Source organism: Ailuropoda melanoleuca, chromosome 5 (assembly GCF_002007445.2).
Source record: "Ailuropoda melanoleuca isolate Jingjing chromosome 5, ASM200744v2, whole genome shotgun sequence".
NCBI lineage: Eukaryota > Metazoa > Chordata > Mammalia > Carnivora > Ursidae > Ailuropoda > Ailuropoda melanoleuca.
The window spans coordinates 49,093,495-49,105,998 of NC_048222.1; the positions used below are offsets into that span (position 1 = coordinate 49,093,495).

Below are 12,504 nucleotides of genomic sequence, written 5' to 3' on the forward strand. Positions count from 1 at the left end.
CTTCATTCATCTATCAGTTGGCACTTGGACTGCTTCCATAATTTGGCTTTCGTAAAAATGCTACTATAAACACAGAGGTACATATATGATATCCCTTTAGTTAAAAGTTAAATTAGTATTTTTACATTCTTTGGGTAAATGCCCAGTAGTGCAATTACTAGATTGTAGGAGAGCTCTATTTTTAATTTTCTGAGGACCCCCTCCATACTGTTTTCCACCATGGCTGCACCAGTTTGCATTCCCACCAACAGTGCAAAGGATTTTTTTTTCTTCCCATCCTCACCAACACTTGCTGTTAGACTAAATTTTCACGAGGCAATACCATATCTATCTTCTTAGCTATATTCTCAGCCCATGGCATGTCAGAGAGAGAAGATAAATATTTATTGAATAAATAAATGTATAAATACTCTTATAAGGAGCATGTTATTTGCATGATTAGAAAAAAATTAAAGCATTTGTCTTTCCTTTTAGGTTGGACCTGAAGCTAAAGCACTCTTCTAAGGCTAGATTAACACATGAAAGTGGAGAAATTCTTTGAGAAAGAAACTCATTTGTTTCAAAAGAAAGAACGTGGGGTACAGCTCAGCGGTTCATGCTCTGAACTGGTGACACCAAAGAGCAAAGCAGTGGCTCTGGTACAAACTCCTGTTCTGTAAAGGTCTGTGGGTCCCTTCAGAAAAAATGGAAAACGGTAGATATCCTAGCAGCTGATAAGCCATGACAGATGGGTGGGCTCCAAATCTATCAACTAATGCTCAGGACGGGAGAATGTTGCTGGCTTACTGCCCGAGGTACGGCATTTACACACGTGCACACACATGCACGCAGCTTCCCCAGCAATATATGGATTCTCCCATTCATAAGGAAAGACAAAGGCAGAAGAGGCTTGCCCATTAACAAGCTCCAGGAATCCCACCGCCTTGTCTTTACTCAGGGTAGAGTTTAGTAATGACGATTTCACATAATTCTGAGCTAACTACCTGCAGTTAGGGGGCATGAAAGAAAAACAAGGCTAGTAAATATGCCCTATTGATACACTGAATATAGTCAATAGTGGACAAGTAGCCACAAATCCTTTGTTCTATTTCAGGGGAGCTCTATGTGTGCACAGCAGATACCCACTGAAAGCTGAAATGAAAAACCTGTACTCTTAAATTTCAGTGCAAAAAAAAAAAGTACCAACTATGTATCAGGTAGTATGTGAAGTTAGGTGAAGGGAGCTAGTTAGCAGTTAAAGAACTACGGCAAGATTTGCAACCCCTGAGTTTGGTCTTTTGGGGGTACAGACAACCAAGCAGAAAATAGCAGTCATAAGTCCCATACCAGAGGGACCCACAGAAGAATATTAAGGGGGAACTCAGAGGGGACGCCGAACTCAAGACAGGGAAAATGAGTGAACTGCATGAAGGTTTGCTGGAGTTATGCAAGGGAAAGAGAGTTAGAGAAACAAAGGGCTGGGGATTCCAGGATTTCAGAACACACCAGGTTGAGAACAAGCACCTTATGCAGCATAGCGGTAGCAAGAGTTAGTTACGAAGGGCTACATCTGCCTTTACAAGGACTTTATACCCAAAATTCTGTAAGCCCAAAGTCAACACTAGATGTTATTTCAATCACTGGGCTTCCAGGTGGAAACTGTCTTGCAGGGAAATAAAACTCTGGGCAAAAGGAAATAAAACTTGATTAGTCAAGGAGGCCACTGCAATTTCCTAGTTCAAGGAGTGAGAGCTGCATTTATGGCGTTGAGGAGTAGGCACTTAACCAGTGGATCCTCCTGCAAAGAATAGCTCTAAACTCTGGACAGAAGACAAAAAAAAAAAAAAACATCTATTAAGGTCTTTGGAGACTGAATAAGGACAGGCAAGCTGTGAGGGGGAGTGACAAGCTTAGAGTGGGTTCTCTGTGATTCATCTGTTTGTTTTTGTTTGCAGCTTTGCCCAAGAGCAGTACAAGCATTGTGGCAGCAGCACAGACACTTTAGAAATTCAACAGAAGAATCATCTTTCTAGTACGAAAAAAAAAAAAAGTAGAAGGAGCCCAGCATAACCAGGACTGCCAAGAGGAGAGAGTCAGAGAAGGCAGAAACTTTAAATTCTGTGTGTAGACTCAGCTCAGATCTCCAGCAGACCCCCGAACCATGCATGTGCTGGGCTAACTGGAAGTTTGCAGCCAAGGCTTCAAGAACTGAACTGAGACCTGAGCCATCACCCACTACAGCACACCAGGGTGGGATTCAGTATAACCAAATTCATTACCTGAAACAAAAACTCAACACTGTTCAGATAAAACAATCCAAAGTCTCCGCAACAGAACCTTTACAATGTCCAGATTATAGGCCAAAATTACGGAATTTGTCAAGTCAGGAAAATGTGGCCCATTTCCAAGGAGAAAGAGAAGCAACAGATGCCAATCTTGAGGTGACCTGGATGCTGGAATTTTCAGACAAGGCCTTTTAAGCAGCTATGCTCAGTGGGGTCAAAGAAAAGATGCTACTAATTGATGTAGTAAAAAAAAAAATTTATATATATTATATATATATAATTAACATTATATATATATATATGTATGAGTAAATATATATATATATATATATATATATATAAAAAGAACCAAATGGAAACTTTAGAACTGAAAAATACACCGCCTGAAATGTTAAAAACTCACTAGACTGAAGAAAAGAATGGAGATGACAAAGGAAGGAGTCAGTGAACTTGAAGACCTATTAATAGAAATCAGTCAGGGGCGCCTGGATAGCACAGTCAGTTAAGCATCTGGCTCTTGGTTTCAGATCATAATCGTAGGGTTGTGAGATGGAGCCCCACATTTGGCTCCACGCTCAGCACGGTGTGCTTAAGACTCACTCTCCCTCTGCCCCTCCCCTGCCACACACTAAAATAATTTGATCACAATAAAATGAAGAAAGAAGAGATTGAAAATAATACATGGAGCTTCCTGGAACTATGGGACAATTTCTAATGCCTAACATAGGGATACTAGAATCATAGAAGGAAAAGATAAAGAAACTAGAGCAGGAAAAGTAGTCAAATAATGGCTAAACATTTCCCAAATTTGGTGAAACACATAAATTTGCAAATCCAAGAATCTCAGCAAACCCCAAACAGAATAAATTCAAAGAGAAATTTACCTCGGCACATCCTAGTCAAACTACTGAAAACCACAGAGAAAAAAATCTTGAAAGCAATCTTATTATATGTGGGGAAACAATAATTTGAATTACCACAGCTTTCTCATCAGAAACCATGGAAGTCAGAAGACAGCACTAAGAGAAAGAAACTCATCCCTGAATGCTCTATGATTCAATAATGAAGGTGAAAGAGCTCGCTTTCAGATCAAGAAAAACTTAGTGAATTTGTCCCCACATTGCTACACTACACAAAATGCTACATAAAAGGCCTGAGATTTTCAGGAATGAACGAACAACATCAGAAACAGATACACTGTATGAGTAAATATGAAAGACTGTATTTTCTCTTAATTTCTCTAAAGTACATATGACTATTAAAGCAAAAATTATAACAATGTATTGTGGGTTTATAATACATGCAATAGGTTGTGGGTTTATAGTTACCTATAATGACTGACAGCAAGGGGAGGGGTAAATAGACCTAGATCATTGCAGGATTTCTACATTTTACACAAAGGAGTACAATACTACCGTTAAGCGCGCTATGAACAGTTTATTAGAGAAAAGAGACATAGCAAAATGCCAATAGATATATTAAAATGGAATTCTAAAAAAATAATGAATCCAAAAGAAGAGGGAACAAAACCAGAGGGAATAAACAGAAAACAAATAATAAAATGACAGACCTAAATCCAGTCGTACCAATTATTAAATGTCAATGGACTATACACTCCAATAAAAGACTATAAGACTATATTTTAAAAAGCAAGACTTAACTATATATGGTCTATACGAGATGCACATTAAATACAGAAACATCGATCAGTTGAAAATAAGTGGGTGGAAAAAGATATACAACAGATGGTAAACTTAAGAGGGCAGGAACAGCTATATTAATGCCAGATGAGAGAGACTTCAAGACAATATGAACAAGGCAGTGATCGACATTTCATAATAATGTAAACATCAATTCATCACCAAGACATAATAATAAAAAATGTATATGTATCTAATAACAGGGCTTCAAAATATATGAAGTAAAAAAAAAAAAGAGAGGTGGTCTAAAACCATAGTAATGGATTTTAACACCTCTCTGTCAGCAACTGATAAAACAATTACACAAATATCAGGAAGAACATAAATCAGATAAACAATCCCTTCAACCACCTACATCTAATTGATACTTACAGAACACAAAAACAGAATACTTTTTTTTTTACACTAACCAAGAGAAACCATGTGCTGAGCCATAAGACAAGTCTCAATAAATTTAAAAGAAAACCATACAAAGTATGTTCTCGGACCATAACAATTAAATTAGAAATCAAAAACAATACGATAGCTAAGAAAACCTCAAATATTTGGAGGTTAAACAACACACTTCTGAATATAAGTCAAAGAAGACTCTCAAAGGAAATTAGAAAATATTTCAAACTGGATGATACTGAAAATACAACATATCATAGCTGGAGGGGTGCCACTGAAGCAGTGGGTTCAGGGACATTTATAGCTGCTGATAGTAACAAAGAAGAGAGCTCTAAAATCAATGGCCTAATGTCCACCTCAAGGAGCTAGAAAAAGAAGAGCAAAATAATTAGAAGGAAGGGAGTAATGAATATCAGAGCAAAACTCAATACAATAGAAAATAGTGGAGAATATCAACAAAACCAGAAGCTATTCTAACTTTTTAAAACGTCAACAAAATTGATGATCTCCCAGCTAGCCTGATAAAGAAGGGGGGGGTGTACAAATAACAGGGATCAAAGAGATGCTAAAAGGAAACAACTGGATATCTATGTGGAAAAAAATATTCCTTCACACCAAACACAAAAAGTACCTCCAAGTGGATTACAGATCTCAATTAAAAAGCAAAAACTATGAAATGTTTAGGGAAAACCCTAGGAGAAAATCTCTGTGACCTTGTAGTAGGCAAAGATTTCCTAGCACACAAAAAGCATAAACTGTAAAAGAAAAAACTGATAAACTTCATCAAAAATAAAAACTAAAAACCTTATGTTCAAGAAAATGAAAAAGAGGAGTACCTGGCTGGCTCAGTCAGTGAAGCATGTGACTTGATCTTGGGGTCATGAGTTTGAGCCCCACGTTGGGTGTAGAGTTTACTTAGTTAAAAAAAAAATGAAAAAGCAAGTCATGAAATGGGAGAAAATATTCACAATACATGTATCTGACAAAGAAGTGATATCCAGAATATAAAAAGAACTCTTACAACTCGGTAAGAAAACTAAAAACTTGATAAAATAATGGGCAAAAGATTTGAACAGACACTTCACAACACAAAATACATAAATGGCCAGTATGCATTTATAAAGACACTCAACATCACTAATGACCATGGAAATGCAAATAAAACCACAATGAGATACCACCTATACACTCTCTAGGATGGCTAAATTAGACTGATGATACTAAGGGTGAAGATGTGGAGAAACTGGAATATTCGAACTGCTGGTGGGAATGTAAAATACTACAGTCCCGTTGACAAGCTGTTCAACAGCCCCTTAGAAAGTTAAACCTGCATCTATCATTCAACCCAGGTATTCCACTACTAGGAATTTACCCAAGTAAAGACCTATGTTCACATAATGACTTGTACAGTAATGCTTCCCGCAGCTTCATTCACAAGAGCCCCAAACTAGAAACTCAAATGTAGTTCAACAAATGCGTGGATGGATAGATATGGCGGATTGCCACTCTGCGATAGAAAGGGAGGTCTACAACATAGATGCAGCTAGAATCATCATGCTCTGAGGAAGACGCTAGATACAAGAGAGTCCATACTGTAGGATTTCAGTTACCAGACAATGCAAACAAGTTTGCAGTGACAAAAAGTGATAAAGTGACCCCTACCACCGAAAAAAAACAGATCACTAGCTGCTTGGAGTTGAACAGAGAAACAGGGAGTCTTTGGGAAGTGGTGGAAATGTTCCACATCTAGATTGTGGTGGTGGTTTCACAGGTACATACAACTGTCAAAAGTCACTGAACTAGATGGTTTTTTGTTTGTTTTTTAAGCTGTAATTGACAGGTCACATTATAGTAGTTTCAGGTATACAACATGATTTGCTATTCATATATATATATATGTATATATATATATATATGTATATATATATATATGCGCTGTGAAATGTCCACCATAACACATCTAGTTCCCATCTGTCACTATACACTTTACACAGATGAGGTTTGCTTATGTAAATGATACACAACAAGGTTGACAAGCAAAAGGAGGTGAGAGCCTGAATATGGGCAGTAGGAGTCAAGTTAGAGGAGGAGGGACGGATTAAGAAATAGTTAAAACAGAAAAGTGCCAGGACTCCGTCCAGGAAAACAGACTCTGCACTTTGTCCCACAGACTGGACCTAAAGTGAACGCACAAAGTGCAGCCTCACTACCGCCTGGCTTGTGCTCTGTAGCCCATAGCTTCCCTGACAGCGCCTCCAGTTCCAGGGTCGTCCTGCTTTCAAACACCGCCCCCTTGTGTTCAGATGTGAAATGCAGCTCAGGAGGCTGCGTGCCTTCCAGCAATGAAGGACCTGGTACTGCACCTTTTGGCATTTTTGGGAAATTATGTCACAAATGTACAGCAGCCACGTCCTCCCCCAACTCCCTCGGACCCAGGGGAGGGAACGGCTGGAGCCGTAGCACATGCACTAAACAAGAATGTATGTCCAATAAAACGCAGACGTGGAACCCTGGTGCCTGGTGCTGCTGTCCCACTAGTACCCTGGAAAATTAATAAAAGTCCCAGGATGCACAACGGACACGTGGAGAGCTTTACATATCAGACAACACACGTTAAATGCAGGATGAACAAAACCAAGACATGGGACTTCTTTCCTCTGACCTTTGAATTTTGCTGTAAGTTCAGGATTTTCGGCAGAGAAAAATGGAATGGGTTCAGTTCAGAGTTTCAGAAAGCTGATCAACCTTATGGAGGTGTATTCTTAGGATTTTCTTTCAGTAGCAGTTTCTAGATCAGAAACGGAATGGGATATTCCTTCTTCGGGAGGTGGGCAAAGATAAGTTGGGAGAAAAAAAAGAATGGCCATATTTTTGTCTCAGGAAGATTCTGAATTGTTTGATGAAAATGAGGTCTGATGGGGCTAGGCTAGCGCAAACTTCTAGGGATCTAGTGGGGATGGGGGGCTCAAAATCTAAGCATCAGTAAGTACCAATGAGGGATTGAGACCAAAATGATCCACATTTGCTACTTTAAAAAGGAAGGTGGAGAGGAGAAGGAGGAGGAAGAAATATGTATCAGGGACAATGAAAGGAGACCCCGGGGCCCAGACAATTGGAAAAACAGTAAACATATGGCATTTACAGTGAGCCATGTACTTTTCAAATCACTAAATATGAACTAATTCTCATAACAACTCTATGGAGGAGACATCATTTTAGAGAAGACTCCCTTTTACAGATGAGCAAACTGAGGCCCAGAGCGGTTCAGTAACTTGCTCAAGATCCCGTAACTAGTAAGTGGCAGAGCTGAGATTTGAACTCGGGCAGCCTCACTCCAGAGTCTGCAATTAGGCCCTTAATAAAAGGTAGCTACTTTATTAATAAGATGGAATATAAGAGGTTACCAGATATGTCTATCAAAACTTCACAAAGATATTTGAAATACCACTTTTGGCATCATTATAGTTTAAAGCAGGCGATGGGAAGCTGTGATATAAAAATGATGTTAGAACAGGCCAAGATGGGGCGCCTGGGTGGCACAGCGGTTAAGCGTCTGCCTTCGGCTCAGGGCGTGATCCCGGCGTTATGGGATCGAAGCCCCACATCAGGCTCTTCCGCTATGAGCCTGCTTCTTCCTCTCCCACTCCCCCTGCTTGTGTTCCCTCTCTAGCTGGCTGTGTCTGTCTCTGTCAAATAAATAAATAAAATTAAAAAAAAAAAAAAAAGAACAGGCCAAGAGCATAGGAATTCTTAGTGGCCAACAGAACCCTGTATTGTAAAGCGATACAATTAAATTTGGAAAATGTCAGTGCGATTTCATAGTCTTAAAAAGACACACATGGCCCCCAATTCTCTCATGACTAAAATTGGCCTAACAGTAGGCACAGTGCTTTAGCCACGACCAATTCCCATGCCAAGGCAGTTTTCAATATAGTTCGCCGCTAAAATGAACCAGGGCTCCTTGGAGACAAGCCAATATCATATCTTGAAACAGGACAAAATCAAGGATGGCAAGAATGAGCCCAAAAGCATCAGGAACCCTGATACACAGGCAAAGAAGCTGATGGAAGAGAAGTCTCCCCAGCTGAGTTGTGACAATTGGGGCATCAACAAAGGAGGAGAAGGAAATAATTATTATGGAAATAAGGTAAGTCTGAGAAATGCCTGTGTTCAACAGTGTCTCTCAAAGGGAAAGTTAATAGAAAGTATACACAAAGATAGTTCTAATAGAAAAGAAGGGGGCGCCTGGGTGGCTCAGTCTGTTAAGTCTCTGCCTTTAGCTTGGTCATGATCCCAGGGTCCTGGGATTGAGTCTGCAAGTCAGGCTCCTTGCTCTGCGGGGAGCCTGCTTCTCCCCTGCCTGCCACTCCCCCTGCTTGTGCTCTTTCACTCTCTCTGACAAATAAATAAAATCTTAAAAAATAATAGGAAAGAAGGGTGACCATAATAAGCTATGTCACAATTTATACTGATTTTTAAAACTAGAAGGCATTTAGATATAAGGTGATATAATTTATTTTATAGAGTATTATATGTTTGTATATAAAGTTTCTGAATATAAAGAATAAGAAAAGGAATTATAAGATCACACCAGGACTTTAGGGCCCACGGGAGAACTGTGTGGTGTTGGTAATCCTACAACAACCGGGTGGAAAAGGGGCAGAGATCCACTGCCGTTAGTGGTTACATACAGTTAACAAGGAACCAACAGTCAACAGTGTGTTCGTAACATGATAAACCAGTCAGGCAGCCTGAAGAGGAGAACCAAGTACTCAAACTCAGTCTCTCATCTCCTGGGAGGTGAAATCTCTACCTGGCCCAAGAAAGTAGGGTAAAATATTAATACAGAATGCATAAATTTTTAAGAGTCAAAAACTAGGTCAGTGTATCACAATGATAAGGGGTCCTGACTCTGAATCACCCTGAAGCCACCCCATTCCGAGTGCACCCCCCGCCCTCCCACAAGAATCAGCACCTCTGACCTTAGCTACTCAGAAAAGTTACTCTGTCTCCTTTGGATCTGAAAGATCCCTGCACCTGTCCAGAAAGTGTTACAATGATGTCAACTCTTAGAACACTTTGAAATAAATAAAACAATAGCCTTGGGAAGATATAAAAAAACAAGAACAGAAACAATGAAGAAATAAATTAAGCCCAAGATATTTAATATGTTAGAATAAGTTAAAGTGTTAAATGTATTATTAAATCTTGTCATTATGTACCTTATTTTGTATGTGTTTTATCTGCTGTTTAAGTGGCTGCAGGAAGTGATCAAAACGAATTAGCCCTACGACATTCATAGTGGGATTTAAATAGCTTATGGGAATGTAATCAAACAAATTCATAATCAGAGTTTAAATGCTCAAGAAAAACTGGTTCTCGAAGTCTTGCTTATTGGATATACATTAGCAGACACTGCTGCCCCCACCCACGCTCTTCGGACACTCAACCATTTCCTGACATGACACTTGTGACTCTACCTGGGAGCGTCGTCTAACCACCCGAGTGCAGCCGGCTCCGAGGGCAGGCCGCAGCTGCCGCGTCCCCCAGGAGCAGGCCTCAACCCACGGCTGACGGGAGTCAGTTCTTCAGTGCCCTGCTGACTTCAGATAAGGACAACTCAGAGGCCAGCGCGTAGTATCTCCCAGAGACCCCGGACGTGGCAGCCTCCTCAGCAAGGCCCCATCCTCTCCCTGACTCCTCCCCTCCCCCCAACTGGGGCTTCCTGGGATCACCCACCAAATCCACTATGTGGACTAATAGCCACATCTCAGGGTCTGGGCAAGAGAGAGGTTTAAGAACGCGGGCATTAAACAAGGCAGCCACGTGTGTAATGCTGTTTACTGTGCACAGGATCCCCTTGCACTTTCATATCTACCAGCAGCAGAGCTGGCCTGAGGGGCACAGCTGGGGTGAGGGAGAGGGCTGGCGGGCACAGCGTCTCCAGTCAGCATCTCCTTCCTCTCTCTGGACCCACAGGCTCCCACCAGGACACTCAGTCTACTCCCACTGGGGAAGAAGGTGCGATCCCTCCCACTGGGAGCTGTGGTTTGGGAGGAGGTTCTTAGAAACATCCATGGCAAGGCTGGAGCCGCACCTAGGGACTGCAGAGGGGAGGGCAGGAGCGGGACAGGGCAAGCGCCCCTTTACTCTGCTGTCCGGACACCGAGGCTCTGGAGCTTGAATCTGCTACCAGGCCCCTGTGGGCCATGACTTTTATAGGCAGCTTCCCAAACAGAGCAAATGAAAACGCACAGATATGGCAGTTAGGAGCTCAGGCTTTGAATTCAGGCTTACACATTTCTACCGTCACCGTGGGCGGGCTCCTTCAGGCCCCTGAACCTCAGTCTCCCCATCTCTAAAATAGGAGAAATACAACCTAATTCCTAGGGCATCCTTCTTAAGAAACCTGCCAGGCGGTTTCCCTGCTCTCTCTCTGCTCGGTCACACACGTGTAGCTGCAGCTTCCATCCTCGTTTTGAGAGTCTAAGGAAGCCCCCCAGCGTCACGCAGCTAATCAGGCAGACCTAGAGCTCAAACTCAGGGAAGTCTGATTCTGCTCTTAGCCTCCACGTTATACAAGGATGAGGAAAACAATTAAGGGCGCCCAGCGACACCAGGTGCTACACCAATGTCATCTGTCCTGTCTCCGTCCTTCATCACTGTCTCCTGCGCTGTCTCCCTCGGGGAAGAACTACGCTGAGGGGCACGGCCAAGGAGAGATTCACGAGGCTTAAAAGGAGGAGGCTCAACGCCAAGTTCTTAATAAAGAGCCTTCAGAGCGAATACATTTTGGCTTCTCCTGCTATTTATACCTAAGTTCTTAAAGTTCTTCCAACTCCATAATTTCCTTTTCTGGAACCTATCAAATCTTCAGAATGACTTTCAAAAAAGCCAGAAGGTCAAGAAGACTAAATATCTTCAAAGTTTCAGGTGAAATTAAGTCACCTCTAAACCTGTTGACTCAGTGTCGCAGAAGAGAAGTGGATTCGGAACCCGTCTCTCAACCTGGCTCTGCCGTCATCCAAGCTGGGCGATCGTGAGCAAAGCCACCTGCCTTCTCTGGGCCTCCTTTTATTTTTATTTTTTTCCTGTGCCTCCTTTTGAAACATTTGTTAATATAAAGATAATGGTCCTTGTCTTGCCTTTCTTAAAACTGCTGAGAGAACCATGTGAGGAATGTCTGTGAAAATACCTCACAAGTTAGAAAGCCCTACATACATGTGGGAAATCATCAATGTTGTTCAACAGCTTATCAGACTTGCTAAGAAAATTCTTGAGCAAGAAAAATGAGAGCCAGAAAGCAGAGGTGGGCAGCAGGCTGGGATGAGGAGAGCCAGGTGGTAAAGAAAGACTAGCTGTCAGAATCTCATTTTCAGTGTTGGCGGTTAACCTTCAATCAATTTTATAAGGCCAGGAAATAGCCATATTTTTAATTAAGTGTAGGCGGTAGGCTCAGCAACATAAAATTTAATGGTAGAGAAGACACCAACTTAAAAAAACAATTTCTTACCTCTCCTTCTAAGAAAGAGATCTTTTCTAAAAGCTGCAATATTAAGAGCTGTTTCTGCTGCACCTTTTTCTTTAATGATTCAATCTAGAAAAAAAACAAACGAAGAATTATTAATAAAAACCATACAGAATTGTAGAAGCACAAGTTAGTCAACTTGAAGAGACGCCTTTGGTTGTCATCTAAATAGAACCCGCTGCGCTTTGGTTCTGAGTCTCATGGAACAGTGTTAACACGAAACGCTCCTGGAATAGAGGGTTCTGCGGCCACACGATTTTGGAGTCACATCTCAGTTTGTGTAACCTAAAGTTTCCACACTGATTTTGCTGTGTAACCCTTATTAACATCCCATACATGTGCCAGAGAGCATGGCTTTGGGAGATGCAGACACGACTACATAAAATAATTATTCGGCTTCGACTTGTGAGGCAGCCCACATTTCAAACATTCAGCGCTGTTATTCCCGTTAGCAGATTCATATTCGTTCAACCAGGTGTCCGAAGTTTTGGTCTGGGGAAAGGGTGGCTGTCACTGAAAGTGCAAATGGAATTGAGAGGATCCAGGACTCATGTGGCCTGGGATAAAGACAGAGACTTGAGCTGGGCGTTCACCGTTGTTTTTACGACACAGTCTATCTTCA

At 41.4% G+C, this 12,504-nt stretch overlaps 1 protein-coding gene and 1 long non-coding RNA gene across 4 annotated transcripts in view; one reads left to right on the top strand and one right to left on the bottom strand.

Moving 5' to 3' along the window:
- LOC109489856 overlaps positions 1-2,601 on the top strand; it is a 35,283-nt gene extending 32,682 nt beyond the window's left edge. The window contains exons 3-4 of the long non-coding RNA XR_002142993.2: positions 475-661; positions 1,935-2,601. This is a non-coding gene — a long non-coding RNA (uncharacterized LOC109489856). The remainder of the gene's footprint in view (positions 1-474; positions 662-1,934) is intronic.
- MYZAP (myocardial zonula adherens protein) overlaps positions 1-12,504 on the bottom strand; it is an 87,079-nt gene that overhangs the window by 9,875 nt on the left and 64,700 nt on the right. For all 3 annotated transcript variants that reach the window (XM_034660921.1, XM_034660924.1, XM_002920672.4), the window contains one exon: positions 11,868-11,951. In XM_034660921.1, coding sequence (XP_034516812.1) covers positions 11,868-11,951 — 84 coding nt within the window. The remainder of the gene's footprint in view (positions 1-11,867; positions 11,952-12,504) is intronic.